The following is an 18,471-nucleotide window of genomic DNA, read 5'->3' as shown; positions in this document are numbered from 1 at the left end:
GAGGAAACAGAGAGGTAAGTTTTACCATACATATATACTGCTCTTGGGAACAGAAATGTCAGAAGAATTTCCTGGAAGCAAGGAATATACTAAAAATTCAGTCAGGAAATGTACATCTTTGAAGAATCTGTTCTGAAGAAATGAAAGTTCTTACTAAATATTTGCATATAAAATAGACTTAACCCACTTTCATTAGAAAAGGCCAATTATTTTCAACAATTGAAATTAATAACAGTTACCAGTTCCATTTTAGTAATTCTACATTAAATTCAAGAGTTTAAGTATTTGTGTATTCAACAGAAGTCCTTCGGAATTATTCATCTACCCAAAACTTTTTGTTCACAAATTTTGCTTTGTTGCTCTACCATTTATACAGACAAGTTCTTTCCAACTTACTGGGTCATCACATTGCCTCAAGATTCTTCTTGGCTTTCTCACCCTTGGGTAAGACCAGGAAAGCAACTTGAAGATGGACTTCTGTAACTAAACCAAGCAGAAGAGAGTTCTACCAAACCAGTATTTATTTAGCAACCTACTCCAAGCATGTCCCTTTCCATCATGTAACAACAATCTATAGATCAGTTGGACAAGTTCATATTTTAAGCTGCTAATTAGTACAACAAGACCAGCAAAATTTGGCCATGGGAAGATATCTGATGAGAAAGCAAGCCAGGCATCCTGGCTTGTACAACATCACTTGGTGTCTCCACTATCAGTCTTCTCATGTGCTAAATATTCACCTCCATTTGTGATAAAGCTGGATATGGTAATCTAAGGATATTTTCCAATTTATACTTTCAATATAATTTTATAATACTTTTGTATATAAAGTATATAGATTTTTAAATCAATATATATCCTCACATGGAATTATGATAATTAAATTGACAAGGAAACATTATATTATTTTAAATAACTGGAGGTTGTCATTCTTGGCTTCAGTCATTTTGTTCTCTACTGTCTAAAATACTTCATTGATGGCAGCATCAAAAGTTTGAAAAATTTATTGGTTATTAAAGCATACCATAATAGTAACACAGTTCTGTATTGTGTCTAAATTATTCCCTTTTCTATATAAACTAAAGAGATCAAATTGTTATTAAAGTATATTGATGAGAAATGCATATTAATGGGATCATATATCTACTGATTTAAAGTTAATTATATTCAATTTTAATGTTGTTAAAATAGTGGATTTTATGTTTTTGTCATAATTATATTATGTAAAGAAATTATTGAAAAGTGTCTATAAACCTCCCTACTGCTGCAAAAATCTAAATCAAACCAAATTAAACAGACTTAGAAAGAGCCCAGGTTTAGTGGTTACAAGGCTCCCAAATGATTTATCCAGCCCCCCAGAGAAGAGATGAGAAAAGAAGACCAAAAAATCATGTCTGTTTTCTGGGAGGGGGGCAGTTTAAATACCCTGTAGGAGTGATCTTGAGGAGCTCTGCGGGAAAGGTCATCATTTGGTGGGCTTTCTGAGACGCAGCAGGGTTTAGAGAGAGGTGGGGGAGAGGGCTTGGGGTGGCGCTTCTCCCTAAACATTATCTTCCATTAGTCCTATAAGCAAATACCCAAATTTCTTTGTTTGTCTCAATGTACCACATAAATATTTTCTAGGTTGAGAAACCCACTAAATGTTGCCTCTAATACATATTCTGTTCCAAAACATCTTCTCCTTTAATTATGAACTCAGTGTGCAGTTATTATTACCCATAGCAAACTTTTAAGTCTAAATAATGACTAGGAAATAGCAAACTAAGTGATTTTATTGTAATCCTTTTTATTTGTAAATAATGTCCTGTTTTCCTAACCCAGGCTGGCCTGATGCAATCCTCCTGCTTCAACATTCTTAATACTTTCTGAAAACTTTGGAATAGTATTATATTGGGGTTGAAAATGTTCTTTCTGTTTGTTCAGTTTGCAGCAAATTTTATGCAAATTACATGTTATGTTAGGGTACACATTTAATCTTAAAGTAGCATACATTTCTAAGGCCAAGTAGAAGCAATGACCTGTAGGAACCTATTCTTTCTTCCATACAAAGTTTGTTTTTATTACTTTCCCAAACATCTAATAAGTTCTTAACTTAATCACTGGGCATTGGGAGCAATCATAACAGGCATGCCATAATAGAAACATTCAGTGTCTGAATCAGTCCTTCCTTTATAAAAACTAGAAAGTTATAAAAGTTATTTAAGGCAATTTTAGGGCTTGGAGAGACAGCTGGTGTACCACACAAATAAGAACCCAAGTTTATATTATGTTTAAAAAGAAAAAAAGAAAAAAAAGGTCCAGTGAAGGCAGAAATGGAAAGACAGCCAGCCTACCTCCAGGTTCAGTGAGAAAACACGTCTCAAGAGAAATAATGCAAAAAGTGATAGAGTAGGAACCCAGCATTGTGTTCCAGTGTTTGAACACACACACAGATCTGCAAACACACAGTGCACATACACCTCCTCACATATACTTTAGAACCACTGAGCCCCTTCCTCTATGAAGTCTTGCCTAGTTTGCTTATAGTGGAGAGCATTTCTGCTTCCTTTCTCTGCTTGTTCTAAAATATTTTCCCAGTAGCCTTTCTTTTCTTTATATCACACACACACACACACACACACACACACACACACACACACACACACACACACTCATTAGGAGTTTAAAGAATCTTTTTCAGAAAAACAAAACATACAGTCTTCTTTTAGTTGCAATATTAATTTTGAGCAGAGTTCAAAGCATTCGCACACACAAGCTGCACACAGCAACCGTCATGAGCCTCATCACATTCTCACTTAGGCCAGCTTTCTATTTTGTTGTTCAAAGAGGAAGCAGCTGAGAGTTGGTCAGGGGCAGCAAAGCAGAGATCCATTTTGTTCAGAAGGTCAGCGCTTCTTTAAGCACTGTGGCTGTCGCTGTCCAAACTTCGGTGCTGATATTGAAGACTGGGCTTCCTCTCGCCAGTTCAATCCCTCGGAATCCAGAGGGATTCTGTCAGGGAAGCCAGAATGCTGTCTAGCAGGTGGGCGTGGATACGTTCTCTTATTTTCTCTTTAAGGAAAAGATGTTTTTTCACAAAGTTACATGGAGTATTTAATGTGAAAGCTGTGAAACAGCTTAGGTCAGCGCTCAAATTGAAGTCTCCAGTGAGGGAAAACAGGAAAATTCTGGGGTAATGAACCTACCCCTCCCTTTCCTGAGTCGATAAGACATTTTTTTCTATTTTGAAAACTCACGATGCTAATTAATCTTCCTCCCTTCGTCCCTCCCTTCCCCCCCCTCTCCCTCTCTCAATACTGCACTGACGATGGCGCTGGGCTCCAAATGATCTGGGTAGAATTTTAGGCATTACTTTAGAGGTGCTCAGGAAAAGAGAAGGGACTGCAAATGGTTTAAAACATACTTTGAAAACGTTTCAACACCGTCTTGAAGCCCTCATTTTCTTAGGTGATGTGGGGTAGAAAGGAACGCAGCAGGTAGCTCCCCTACTGTTTCTAGCCTCTGTCACATTTGAAAAATCTAAGCACGAGCACTGGTTTTGTCTGTTGTTTTATAGCAATGCTGATATTCAAGGGCAATTAGAATTCTAGCTTCACTCTCTACCCCCAGGCACATAGGAGACAATAAAGTAACAGAGAAAATAGATTGGGGGTGGTGGTGCGCTTCCTGTCTTGGGATCTTGGTAATTCAAATGGGGCGCTTCTCTTTGAAGAATGGAGATGTTTCTCATAGCTACAGTATTTACGGGCAAACAGCAAAATTGATTGATTCCACTAAACAGTCCTTTCTTTTTTTTTTTTCACCCTTCCCTGCTTATTTTAGTCGTTTCTCCACCCCGCCGGGAATACCATCTATTTCTCAGTCCAGGTAGAGCTGACGTCAAGAGATGGCTTTCGTAGATTTGACGTGTAAACACTCATTTCCATTCTGGTTGGGGAGGCTGGGGCTCCACTCTGCCGGGAGACTGAAGCGCTTCAGTGAGCGCTCGCCGCCGCCCAGCCTCTCCCAGAGCGCCTCGTAGCTCCAGCAGAGCAACCCGAAGGCTGGAGTGTTTCAGAGCTGCAGGGTGAAAAGGTCGAGTCTAGCTGGTGTTTCTCTTGTCTCGCTTCTTTTCTCTCAGCCCTCTTTCTTGCTTGTGTGACAGCAAGTGTGTGAGCCATGGAGCAAAGAGGTTGGTCTCTGCAGTGTACTGCTTTCGCTCTCTTTTGCGCTTGGTGTGCACTGAACAATGTAAAAGCCAAGAGGCAGTTTGTCAATGAATGGGCGGCGGAGATCCCCGGAGGGCCGGAGGCTGCCTCTGCCATCGCCGAGGAGCTGGGCTATGACCTCTTGGGTCAGGTAAGAGTTTCCACTTTCGAGAAACTTTCTGGAGCTTGAGGACACTGGTGGGGCTGGAGTACAGTCTCCCGAGAGGGGAACCCCAGATTGCACTGCCCTGCTCTCAGTGTCACAAGCAGCTAGGAGCACCCCCTTTGCCCCCGTACCTCCTGGGCGCTCTCAGAGGGAAAATGCTTGCATTATTTATTGTTTGGGCTGGGCGCCGCCAAGCAAAAGGAAACTGCGGCAGCTCAGCAGACCCTGATCTCTCCGTTGTCCGCTCTAGACTTGAAACCCGCACCCACAAGGTTTGAAAAAAAAAATCCTTCATGTTTTTTCGGGGAACTTGAGGTGTACACAGGCGCTAGCCTACCTTGGGTGAGCTAGTGAGCTTGGCCCCACTGGGACGCCGGCCGCCTGCTTCCAGAGTCGGCGATTTCCTCCTTTCAATATGGCAGCACCAGCTCCCAGTCCTGAAGCCAGGGGCCAGGCAGGCTTGGAGATGCCCGCGTGCTGGGGCGCGCCCAGAGCTCGCAGAGAGCGCCGACTGCTGGGTCTAGGGACCGCTGGTGGCGGTGGTGATGAGTGGTGGGGGAAGCTGGAAGGGAAGGAGGTAAAGGAAGACATCTGAGAGTCGCTTATGGGGGACCGCCAACTACAGTCCAAGCTTCCTAACTTTGCATGACCAATGTCTCAGCAGGGTCTAGCTGGGGAAAAAAATCTCTCCCTGTCTTGTTCCTTGGCCAAGTGCAAAATCAATTCCTCGGGGTATCAGATTATTAGATAAACTGACGTTTGTCCAAGAGTGTGTTCAACAGACAAATGGGGAGGGGCATGCAGAAGCCTTGAGAGCAAGCCTGCTTGGCAGAGCTATCCCACAGGGGAATCCAGAGGGTATAATTTCTAATCTGAGCTTTCCTTTTCCTTGAAGTAGAGTCAAACCTTCGACCCATGTCACGTAAATTGTCCACAGTTAAGCGAGGGAGGAGGAAGTTGTAAAACATTTTGGCGCGTTTTCTATTCTGGGGGTGGTGATTGAAACTCTGAAGTCACAGATGAGTAATCGGCGTGGGTGGTGTCGACTCCATGCATCAAATCCACTAGGAACTATGCCTTCTCTAGCCAGAGGCTCATTCTCCAACTCTGTGAGGCAAATCCACTAGGAAATATGCATTCTCTAGCCAGAGGCTCATTCTCCAACTCTGTGAGGCAAACGGTCTTTGAAAGGCCCAGCATGAAACTCAATAAATCCCCAGAGCTGTTTTGAACAATCCTTCAGGGACTGGGAACTAAAAAGGAGGAAAAGTCATGCTCTCAATGGAATTCACAATTCTCAATGGAATTCTAGAGGACAGTGGATTAGGAATAAATAATGACACCTGAATGCAATTTGTGTAAGAGAAGCTGTAGTTGGTAGTTTTTAATGCAGCATTTTTTTTTTTTTTTTGATGGAAGGGAGAAAAGGCCAAAAGGGAATTTGGGAAGCAAAAAAGCAAACTACTGAAAATATCTATTACGCAGAGTTGAAAACAAGAGTCAGAGGCTGCCAGGAGAGCAGGGTGAGCCTGGAGAAACACTCCAGCATAGAAAACAGCTCGTGTGGAAACAGACACAAGCAACTTCAACACAACTTTGTTGATTGCGTGCAGTTCTTGAGGGTTGGGAACCAAAAACATAAAAAAAATAGTATCAGATGGAATTATCTTGGTGCGTACTGTAAACAGAGTGGAAACTTGTAGTCCTAGGGTGGTGAAGGTAGTATTTAGTTGGCAGCTTGGTAGTTGTGGCTAGGAAAAGAGGAAACAAACAAAAAACTATGAAACTCTCTTTGGCGCCCCCTCACACATGAACCCAGACACACATCCAAACCTAGGTCACTCTGTGTGAAAACAGTTTTTCAAATTAAGCTAGCTTCCTTCTGGTCGTTTTTAGTTAAAATGCCTTATTCAATAGCAAAATTTCAGAAAATCATTTCTTGCTTTTCTGGTTCTGCTTACATGCCATTTTGTTCAGCATTTTTTTAAACTTTATTTAGTAAGGATTTCTGCCTCCTCCCCGCCGCCACTGCCTCCCATTTCCCTCCCCCTCCCCTCCATTTGGTCCCCCTCCCTCATCAGCTAGAAGAGCAATCAGGGTTCCCTGACCTGTGGGAAGTCCAAGGACCGCCCACCTCCATCCAGGTCTAGTAAGGTGAGCATCCAAACTGCCTAGACTCCCCCAAAGCCAGTACGTGCAGTAGGATCAAAAACCCATTGCCATTGTTCTTGAGTTCTCAGTAGTCCTCATTGTCCGCTATGTTCAGCGAGTCCGGTTTTATCCCATGCTTTTCTAAAACCATACTAATTTAAGACAAATAGCATTACAGCCTCATGATAAAGCCAGGAATAGTAGAGACAGGATCTGAGCTAGTTAACAATAGGATCAGCTCTAAGCAGCCCTGGCCTTTTCTTGTGGCTTTTGATATCTCCTGGTAATTACGTCTGCAGCTCACAGTGTATTCATTGCCCAAGGCTCTGCTTTGTAACTAAGCCTTGACATATCTACTAAAAGCAATTCTCTGGATGATGAGAACCACATAAAGAACATACATACTTCTTTTGAAACAACATTGTTTGTGTCTTAATTTAAAATAATCAGCATCGAAAGGATTTAGTCAATTTACATTTTCTACTGGTTCATAGGAAAGAACATTAGCTCAAAAAATATTAAACATATTTCTAAATGACCCAGAGGGTATTAATAGTTACTAAAGAAGTACAAAGATCCTGAGGTGGGGCATCTGTCTTAAATACAGCACACTTCTGAACGCACTGTACTAATGAAAAAATGAATCACCAATAATGGCTGGTAACATTTATTATAACTGATCCAAACTCTATACCTATAATATCTTGTTTAAACTGAATGTGACAATAATTACTAAAAAAATCCTAAGGGGTTATTTTGTGTTCCACAAATAATTGTTTTCTGACAGGGTATATTTGTTTAAATGGGCATGTTTGGAGAAATATCTACATATGCATATTTTCATCAAAAAATACCACAGTATGCCTCTAAAATAGAAAGTGCCCCTATTGCTACGTGAAACAGGAGCATCTCTGTTCTTAAATACTGAAGGTCATCTAAAACTTCTGTGGCTTCCTCATGAAGAAAGAGTTAACTTCAGTAGGTTTAATAAAAAATATTTTTGTTAATAAAAGCCAACTGCGGTATTTGATTTTGAACTAGTCTGTATATACATTCTGAAAAGAGTGGACTGTTATTTTGATTTTTTTAATAGATTGGATCACTTGAAAATCACTACTTATTCAAACACAAAAATCATCCTCGAAGGTCTCGAAGAAGTGCTCTTCATATCACGAAGAGGTTGTCTGATGATGATCGTGTAAGTGTACATTCATCGTCAACCTCACGTTGTGACCAACTGCTTTCTGTATAACTCCCAACAGGAACAAAAGCACTTTACCTTTGATCCTTTTGTATTGTGGTCATGATTGCTTCTCTATATTGCTTATTATTTCTTTCTGTGGAATTATATTTGCTCATAATACATTTGTATTGGATTAAGATAATGAACATTAGTTTTATACATATGCTTATTTAGTTATATATAATGTATATTTATATATCTAGAGTTAAGTTTTGAGTGCTGAAAATCAGGGGAAAAATTAATGAAATAATCGACACTGTAGTCAGCCAACTGACTACATTTTATATAGTAGAGTGTGGCAAATATTAAATGCTTTTTCTTGAAATCCTTGAATCAGAAAATGTAAAGATCATTTTAATATGAGGGAAAGAAATGTCTGAATCTAAATTTCAACAACAATTCAATATAATTGAAAAGCATTTTACCATTTTTACTGTTAAAATATATTAGTGTTTATGAGAAAGCTTCTCATCTGTTTCTTCACACAGTGTTTCCAAGCATGTTTTGTATGTTCTTTGATCCAAACTACCAGTTTCAGTTCTTTTCATCCTTGTTTTTATACCAAGACATAATTATTTGGCAACAGCAAGGAATGTCTAGGATCAATATAGATAGTGGGAAGATGATTTAAATGTATATTTAATTATACCTGTTGGTTTGGGGATCTGTTTTCAAGGTCAGAAGTCATGCTAATGGAAAAGACTGAATGAGTCCTTTAAGGGTGTTGAAATACAGATGCACAATGTTGCCTTCTCTTCTGTCCCTGGTGTTCCTAAAGAAATCCATGCTGGTTAGCCTAGTGTCTGTGTACATGAATAAAGTTTCTTAGGACACCCTGCACGCTACTGTGAGAAATACAGAGTATTGTCTTAGCTTTAGGAGGGAGGAGAAGGTAAATGACAAAAAGGTGACAGTGACATAGTAATTGAAAGTACATGGAATATAGAAATCCTGTGAATTATATTGTGGTTTGGTTTGCTCCTTAATTAATTTTTTTAAAATAAGAAACAATTGTTGGGCCTTGGACTTCAGGGTTCAAAAGCAATAGAATGTCCCACACTGATGCTGCTTTATCAGGACCAAGGGCCAAAATCCCACAGCTCATGCCAGCCCATTGCTAATTCTTTGTGTCAAAGTATGGCTAGACGTGGAAGACCAAACTGGAAGCCAGCAACCTTATATAAAGGTTTTTGTGTCTAGTGAAATTTTTTTCTTATGCCACACACCAAAGTAGATGGCTCCTTGTATGTGGGTTGTAAAAAACAGAACAGGTTCCAGTACCCTGGCTAGGCTGGCTTGGTCCTTGGACCAGGCAGGAGAAAGAATTCCTTCTCTTTCTAAATACATTCCCAACATAATAGATGAGAAAGTCAATTGAAATCCCCTTTCATCTTCATCAGAGAAGCGGGACAGTGTGGAGTGTCACAGTATATCTCATTCAAATTAACAGATGGTTTAATTCTTTTCTTCAGTTATTTTCTCAATGATTGGGGGAAAATCCCAAGACTTATAACAAATGACTAATAATTATTCCTTAATAAAAGTTCATTAAAAAGAAATTAATCCCATGAAAAATTAACCTCAAGATAATTTTAGTTTAGGAACTACCTTGGAATCACAGAAGCTTGCAGTGGACAAGATGGTATTTAGTATCTTCGCAGATCCGAAGTGTTATTTACAATGAAGTTCATGATACCTATCATACACATGATAAGAAGGCACTGCCAATATTCTCTAGTCTGTTTAGTCTGCTCTTCTAGAGAATAAAATGTAATTCTATTTTATGACATTAATCATAGCATGGCTTGCTACAACTGAATGTTTATCTGATAAGATGGCAAAGAGGTTCTTCTCATATGTTAGTCTTAAAAATTGTTCTTGATTTGCACTTTGCTGCTCCTTTTTAATTGGAGAAATATTCATTCAAATAAACTCCGTGTCATGTGTCAAGATGCCTATTTTTACAGACTGATGAATTTTCTAACTTTAAGTCGTCCCCTCCCACAAAGATTTCTATGTATTTTCTTGCTGCCAGCTCCCAAGGGCAAAGCCGGACAACAGGCAATGGATTCTGAGTAGCGTGGTATTTAAGCCAACATGATAGCATTTGAAAATACAAGCACTTTAAAATAAATTAGACGGACTAATTGCTGGCTCTCCACTTCCTCCCAGGCTTTGGATTGGCTTGTAATATATTTTCTAATTGAAAATTCAAGACATTCCTAGTGGATGTCTTTGTTCAGCTGGAAATTATTTTTCAGTTTTTATTTTTGGATTTGACCCATGGAAACTCTCATTTTAACCATGTGCCACCTGACAGTGTATTGTCATTACAAACACAATAGAAAAATTGTGCTTAGAGTCAGAAATAGTCATATTTCTCAACTTACTCATAATGATAATAACTACAAGACAGCCCTGCATTCGCTCAAGCATAATACGATTAGGCCAGAGATGTAGGCCAGGTAATTTTTATAATGTCAGATCAGTTTGCATAGTGCATGAGGCTAAATTAATGACAGGTGTGTCTGGTCAGTGATGCTCATTGATCACCTCAGCTCTTGAATCTGTTTCTCATATTAAATACTCCTAGGTAGGAGGTAAAAATATAGCAGAGACAACGTTTCAGATTTACACACAGCTCCATTCTTATGTAACACTGTAATTTTTACCTTTGGATATGAAGAGAGAAATGAGGCAGCAAGAGTGTTCCAGCAATAGTCCCAGAGGACCCTTGGCTTATTCACTCGTTCTCTGAAAATGAGCAAATTTTCAGCCTCAGAGCCCTGGAACCTAGGTGTGCAAATGTATCTTGTGGCCTGGTTTCTGATGACAGCAGCCTGTGCTTCTGTTCCCAGTGTCAACACATTGTAAATTATCTGAGGGCCTCACTCCTTTTTTACTGCTTCTCCTACCCCTGGAGAGGACTCCTCATTGTAATGGAAGGAACCCTTGTCTCCTCAGTGGGCAATCTTTCCTTCTTCTCCCTGGGCTGGGAGTTTGAGTTGTGGTCAGGCAAAAATATCACTGAACTTTTTAAGTTTTTGTGGAAGGGTCTTGCAGGTAGAGAGAAGATGATTTGCACAACCAAGGAGCAAGGTTGATTTCGATTTCTTACCGTAAATGTATTTGTAGGTGATTTGGGCTGAACAACAGTATCAAAAAGAGAGAAGCAAGCGTTCAGTTAAAAAAGACTCAGCATTGAATCTCTTCAATGATCCAATGTGGAATCAGCAATGGTACCTGGTAAGTACTGTCAGAACTGTCTAGGATCTAGGTTCTTATACTTCTACATCATCTACATGGTGGATCTGTCTGTGTTTTTTACTGTACTACTCAGGATTTCTAAAGGAAGAGAACCTACAGAATAAATTTATATCTATATCTATCTACCACCTATCTATATGTCTATATATAGACTTATAGAACGGGATTTATTGGAATGGCTTATGAGCCATGGTCCAGATAGTTCGAAAATGGCTGCCTAGCAACAGAAGGTCCAGGGATTCAGTAGTTGTTCAGTCCATGAGGTTGGACTGAATGTGCCAGGGAAGGAATAGGCTTGCTAGTAAGAGCTTCCTTCTTTCATTCTTCCATGTCTTTATATAGGGGGACAGCAGAAGATGTGATCAGATTAAAGGTGGATCTTCCCACCCCAAAAGATCTGGATTAAAAGTGGGTCTTTCCACTTTAAATGACTTAATTAAGCAACAGTCAGTCACAAGTGTGCCCAGCCATTTGGGTTTTGATTAATTTCAAATGTAGTCAATTGACAGCTAAGAATAGCCATCCCAGTATTCAATACAGAATTTGGGAGAAGGTTATGCCTCTAAAAAGCAGAGCTGATAAAACTTCATGACATGGACCTTTTGTTTTGCTGAATGGGTATCTAAAACCAATCTATCTGTTAGTGCTTCTTGGCTTTGTATCTTCTTAAGTGTAACTGGTACAAATGCAGAAAAATCAGGTCCTTGCAGGAAAGAATTTCCAGAACTACTTGGCATGATAAGATCGTTGTGGTAGAATTTACTCTCAAGAATGCTCTTAGTCAACACAGTATGCAGTCCAAATGGACAGTTCTTAGACACACCTCAGACAAGAATTTCTGAATGAGGCAAAATTTTACAAATACCTAGCCTTACAAATCATTGTTCCTTTAAGATGTTTACCAAGCCTTGATATGTGGACATGAATTCAAGGTGTTCTGTTTTTTGAGGTGTCAAGCCTCTATAGTAGGCTGCTACAGTATGTTCTATAGTAGGCTGCTAACAGAAGAAATTTGTTGCTGGAAATAGAATAAAGATAATTTTCACAACCATAGACTGAAGTTTTTGTTCATATATTAGATAGGGAAGACTATTAGTTCCTCATGTGATTCTTTTAAATTAAGCAACACTTACTGATTCCAGCAGAAGATACTTGTCCACTAACACTTAGTGTATATTGACTATTTTAAAGAAATCCAAGTTCTATTCTAAGTGTTTGATATCACTAACTCATTTCTCTCACAACTACCTTATGTTGTAAAGATGGAATTACTAATTACAACCATTTTAACTGATGAAGAAACAGACATTGCTAAGTTGAATAATTTATTTAAATTGTGTGGCCACTGGTAGCTAGGTCATAATTCATGGTCCCAGAGGACATAGTCCTTCTTTTTTTAAAAAATCCTTTTCTCATATATTACATCCTTACCACAGTTTCCACTCCCTCCTCTCTTCCCAGCCCTTCCCTGCCGCTTGCCCTCTTCTCCAGATCTATTCCTCTGTTTCCCTTCAGAAAAGAACAGGTCAGAAGCTATATTATTTTTAAAATTAATTAACTAACTAATTATTTAATATTTATATCAAGACCATAGTTCCCCCTTCCTCCTCTCCTCCCAGTCCCTTCCGCTGCAGCAAGAATAAGCACATCTTCTCATATTAAGGCTAGACAAGGCAACCCAGGATGAGGAATAGGTTCCCTAAAGCCAGCAGATGAGTCCCAGAGAGCCTCTGCCCACATTGTTACGAGGGTCTTTCCACAAGAAGACCAAGCCATACAACTGTAACTTATATGCAGAGGGCCTAGGTCAGTCCCAGGCAGGCTCCCTGGTTGTGGATTCAGTCTCTGTGAGTTACTATCAGCCCAGGTTAGTTGATGCTGTGGGTTTTCTTGTGATATCCTTGACCCCTCTGGCTCCTACAATCCTTTTTAACCCACCCCCTGCAGGATTCCCTGAGCTCAGCCTAATGTTTAGCTGTGGGTCTCTGTATCTCTTTCCACCAGTTGCTGGATGAAGCCTCTCTTATGACAACTGAGCTAGGCACCAATGCATGAATATCATTGAGTATCAATGCAGAATATCATAAAGTATCATTATATTGGCTCATGTATTTATTTATTTATACCATGTTTGATTTTATCCTAGGTCTCTAGGCCACTCAGTATCTAGATCCTGGTGCTCCAGGCAGTGTGAGGGGGGCTCACTCTCATAACAGGGGTCTCAGATTGGACCAGTCATTGGTTTGCCACTCGCACAATTTCTGGACCCCCTTTACCCTAGCACATCTTGTAAGCAGGACAAATTGTAAGTCAAAGGTTACATGGCCTAGTTGGTGTTCCATTCCCTCCACTGGAAGTCTTGAGAGGCTATATTCTTAGCAACTATATACTATAATTACTCTTGCAACTCACATGGGACCTTCTTCTCTACCACTGGCTAATCAAAAGGTTAGATATTTCTAACTCTTGTGATTCAACCTCAGAATCACCTAGTGACCCTTCCTCACTACTACATATTTGTAGGGAGCATCCAGGGTAGCATTGACAAGGGGACAGCCCATCCATGGGCTTTTGTTGTGTTTACTTACACATTGCTTGCTGACTCTATCACGAAGTACCTGGCACTCACTTACTGAAGTTGCACATGCTTAGAAACGTGATTATATCGGTGCTGCCTTGTTTTCTAGCTCTTCTATACAGTCATATACTCTGTAAATATCAGGGAAATTACCTGAAAAGAAAAGAAAGTAGTCCCTAAATTACATATACAAAGGAAAAGGCTACTAGATAGTGATTTCAAGTGAGACTACTGTGTCGTAGGCACTCCAGATGCTTAATTTCCTCTTGGGAGAATATTTTGACCACAACCATACACTATGTGGCAAGGAAGGCTCAGGACTTTGGGGAGATGAAAACATATATCATAAAATAAAACTTCAGCATGAGGAAAGCTTGACCTTGTTAATGTAACTGGGGAAAAAAGCAGAATATGTGTAGCTAAGAGGTCAAAGATAATTCATCTCTTACGTTTTTTAAATCAGGACAATTAGAAGAGCAGCGTACGGGTTGTTTGGCCTGTACTCTCAGCTTCGTGTTTTCATCTTACCCGACTGCTTTCTCTTTGCTACCCAAAGATAAAGAGAAAATGGCCTTAAGTTCCTGATTAAGTGAGAAAACTCATAATTTTACCAATGTTTCTTTGTTTTTCTTCACTAGCAAGACACCAGAATGACTGCAGTTCTGCCCAAACTGGATCTCCACGTGATACCCGTTTGGCAAAAGGGCATTACAGGCAAAGGAGTTGTTATTACTGTACTGGATGATGGCTTGGAGTGGAATCACACAGACATATATGCCAATTATGTGAGTCTGAGCTGTCCTAAAGTTTATCACTTAGGGGGTCATCTGTGCAGCCATGAAGGGCTTTTCTTCCCTTGGAGAGAGGTGGGTTGCCTGGGTGTCAGCCTCTGGGCTCTGCTCTCTGCCTGTACCAGGAGGCATAAGAAGAGTCCAGTGAAGTGAAAAACAAGTCCTAAAAACCTGTGTTAGGAAGAGAGATGAGGGGTGCTCACATCAATGGAGCTGTTAAAAGCCTTCAGATCATTCGCCATTTAAGGCAGTAAAGCTATCAGACCAAGCTTAATGCCTGATATCATTTTATTGGTCATTTTCTCAAATGCCTTATGGGTTAGTATCCCTTTTTACACGAATATAATTCCTACTATGCAAAAGCAAAATGTGTGCCACAATAAAAATATGAAGCCAAGAAGGGAAGAGTTTACTACAAGTGGGAAGTTAATGATGTTTCTAATAAAACATGAACTCCAATTATTGACCTATTTCCTTTAGAACAGGATGGTGAATATCTCACCTATCAAATTATCCTCTATTATTCGCTTGTCGTTTTCACCCATCCAAAACTCCCCAGCCATAATTCAAAACTAAACAGCAAAGGAAAAGGACTGTAGAGAAGAGACCTAAAAAATAGACCAGAGTAGAAATTATGAAATTTTAAAAGACAGAGCAATAGTAATAGTGGTAATGGATCTAAGTCAGATGCATGCGTAAAAACACAGTAAGATTGGAAAAGAAAACACACAAGTTAAACTTGTTTGAGTTTCAAGTAAATTTTCAGTAATTAAATTTCATGATTTCTTACTATGTGTAAGAAGGCTGAGAGAAAGCATTATAGAAGTCAACCTACCCCACAGCCATCTCTTTGTGCTTTGCTTATGAAGGGATGCAAGTTGCCGCATCAATAATTAGCTCTGTGGCCTTAATAAGTCACCCAGCTTTCTGGGCCTCACTGTTTCTGAAAAACGAGAGAGAAGAACCCATGGCTTGCTGGTTTGTACAGCTTTCTGAGCATCTGTGGAATATAAGTTTGGGACATTCACTGAACGTTGGGTGGCCTTGCTCATCACTGCTGCTGGTTTGTGGGGATAATACATGCTAAGTCAGGCTAGAAGCTCTAAGATCCACCCTTTGGAGCTATCTGCCAGGATAGAAAAAGCTCAAGAAATGCTGCTTTTTATGACACTATGTTGTTATTTTCATTGTCTCTTTAGGATCCAGAGGCTAGTTATGATTTTAATGATAATGATCATGATCCATTTCCCCGATACGATCTCACAAATGAAAACAAGTGAGTAAATGTGCATTTTGGAGGAATAAAGTATATACACTGCTTTTGTCTTGTTTGGGATATTTATGCTATAAATGTAGACCTATTTCAAATCTTAGTAAATGCTGCTACATACTCTCTGTATCATATTTCATTGCTTTTAAAGCAGAAACAAAAACCTGTTTTCATATTCCTCTTAGTTTATAGAAGCATATTTAGTTAAATTTTTTATTTTATAAAACTGTCATTTTTATATCATGAAATTGCCCCTCAGGTGCAAGTAAATATTTGTAAATTTACAAAGAATCTTAGGAATGTTATGGATATAAGCTGTGTGCCTCCCTTCTCTCTTCATGCTTGATATTAATTATGAAAAAGAAACATAAAGAAATATACGTACATGAATAACAACACCGAACAACTTTCCATGCTATTAACAATCATGCTTCCTAATCTAGTTCCTCCAGAAAGCCATAGTAAGGCAGCAAACAAAGGAACTCAGGTGAGGTCTGCTTCTTACATCTGGCTCAGTCTCTAAGATGTTGAAGCAGCTGGGCGCCTTCCAAGGAAGAGAAAGGGGAGAGTCTCTGTCTCTTAGACTAACAGTTTTCCTAAGGGAAACCAAGAACAAGTGAGTCCTTCCAAAGCTAGATGCCACAGAATGATTCAGCAGCCAAAGACTTTAGTCCTCTCTCCTAACTCTAGAGGAACTTTACCCTAGAGACCTAGAGTCTCAAAGTATCTATACCCATGTGAGCACTTGCCTTTTATCATATTGATATTCCTTACAGGCTTCAAGGAGACATTCAAACTTTATATTCTTTCCACATAGAAGAGACTTTCACCAGTTTGAAATTGGGGTGAAATTGAGGCTTGTTACTGAGAGGCTAGAAACCATATTGACAGCTGTTGGTAGGTGAAGCATTCTACATGCAACATGAAGCGGTTCTCTCTCCTCTGGGGCCTGAAAGCCTTGGGTAGTAATTTTAACTTAAAATTATTTTTTCTTTGACTTCCCTAAGGAACACACATCCTGTCTGCCTTCCTGAGACCCTTCTGGTACACTTCCTTCATGTAAGGAGCCCCAACTCACATTGTATCCCTTTACACCACAACTCATTCTTGCTTTATCATTATCTAGGAAACCTAGACTCTCTTCCACCTCCACTCCACTCATTCCAACCAACTCTGTGCATCCTCATTATTTGTACTTGGATACCTAATTCCTTCTTTAGGCAGACATCAAATTCGAGCAGTAAACCACATCCATCCCCACTTCCTAAGGAGCACCCTGTTGGGGGAGGCTGCTTGTTTGTTCCTGGCTGCCCAGAGTATGAGATAATCACTCAGACATATTTATTAAATCACTTGGCCTATTAGCTCCGGGTTATTATTGGCTAATTTTTACTTCTTAATTTAACCCATTGCTATTAATCTGTGTATCACCACATGGCTCTGATTTACTGGCAAGGTTTCAACTGGCAGCTCTCATCTTCCCTCTCTGGTGGCTACATGTCATCCCCCTGACTCCACCTTCTTCCTCCCAGCATTTAGTTCAGTCTTCTCCGCCTAGTCTATTCTACCCTATCACAGGCCAAAACAGCTTCTTTATTCATTAACCAATAAAAGCAATACACATAAAGAAGAACTTTCCACATTACCACCCCTCTCCAAGAAGGGGTGCTTAACACACACTAGCAACTCTACTCACCCCTGAGCTAAGCACCTTCCACATGTCTTACACCTGCCTTTTACCTCCTCTTCAGGTAGAGATCCCAGACGTGCATTGCCAACTCTATCAGCACCTACTATCTGAGACAAAGTCCTGAGAATCTCCTCCAGATCCCTAAAGATTGATTGAAAATTTTATAATTTTTTTCCCTAGGCTACTGAGCCAGGACTGCCCCTGCAAGCCCACCTCCAGAAGAATAGTATACATCAAAAAAAAAAGACTGAACATATAGCTCAAATTCTACTGCTTGTTTTTTCCTTGAAAAAAGGGGAAAGGGTTTGAGTAAAGGAGCTAACCACAAATTCAGAACATCCCAATAACAATACAGGGGAAAACTAGTGGAGTCTCCTTGGAGGAAAGTGGGAACATCTTGAGTGAGAATGACAAATGAGTTCATGAACAAGTTTTTAGAAACACTTCTCAGTTGGGACAGTCAGAAACAACAGGAATACAAGTTCTTTTTAGAACACTAGGCTAATGCCATGTGGTATTTGCCCAGCTGGGAGTTTTAGCTTTGCCAATTACTAGCATAGAGTTGGAGTAACTCATGGGGAAATAACTCATTTCTCAAATGAGTAGTAAATACTTGAGAATAGGCATGACCTTATTTGAATTGTATAAAAATAGCTTTAATTGCACCCCTAGTTAAGACTAAGAACAATCTGCCTGTGGCCAAATGATGAGTCTGGAGACTTAGTGAGAGAGCAGGCAGTGTACCTCTATCCTGTGTAGAGTTTTGGGTCTGGCTATATGGTGCAATATGGATGATAACTTGTGTAGTGGTACTCTGCCATTTCTCTTATCATGAGAAAGACCTAGACCTTTTATGAGTCATTATATGCATTACTGTAACAAATAAAGTTAAATCAACTTGAAAAGGGAAGGTTTTTGTTGGCTTACAGTTTTAGAGTGTTCAGTCCATATTCTGTTGTCTCAGCTGCTCTTTGGACTTGCGGTGAGATAGTATGTCACTGTGGTGGAATAAGCTGCTGACCTCACAGCAACAGGAAACAACCAGAGAGGAAGAGTCCAGCACCTCACAATCAACTTTTTAGGATATGTCCCTGACTATATAAATTTTATCTATTATTTGCTCCAGTA

At 39.8% G+C, this 18,471-nt stretch overlaps 1 protein-coding gene across 4 annotated transcripts in view; it reads left to right on the top strand.

Annotated features, from left to right (window-relative positions):
- Positions 1–3,934: 3,934 nt before the first annotated feature.
- Positions 3,935–18,471, top strand: part of Pcsk1 (proprotein convertase subtilisin/kexin type 1) — a 39,384-nt gene continuing 24,847 nt past the window's right edge. For 2 of the 4 annotated variants that reach the window (XM_075976444.1, XM_075976446.1), the window contains exons 1-5: positions 4,030–4,338; positions 7,598–7,702; positions 10,883–10,993; positions 14,231–14,377; positions 15,583–15,659. In XM_075976444.1, the coding sequence (XP_075832559.1) occupies positions 4,159–4,338; positions 7,598–7,702; positions 10,883–10,993; positions 14,231–14,377; positions 15,583–15,659 (620 nt within the window). In that variant the 5' untranslated portion in view covers positions 4,030–4,158. Of the gene's footprint in view, positions 4,339–7,597; positions 7,703–10,882; positions 10,994–14,230; positions 14,378–15,582; positions 15,660–18,471 lie in introns of all 4 variants that reach the window. The other 2 variants (XM_075976443.1, XM_075976445.1) reach the window with 2 other exon arrangements.

This window comes from Microtus pennsylvanicus, chromosome 6 (genome assembly GCF_037038515.1).
Source record: "Microtus pennsylvanicus isolate mMicPen1 chromosome 6, mMicPen1.hap1, whole genome shotgun sequence".
In the NCBI taxonomy this organism is placed as follows: Eukaryota; Metazoa; Chordata; class Mammalia; order Rodentia; family Cricetidae; genus Microtus; species Microtus pennsylvanicus.
Note: the sequence above shows the minus strand (reverse complement) of the source record. Positions and strands in the feature narration are given on the sequence as shown.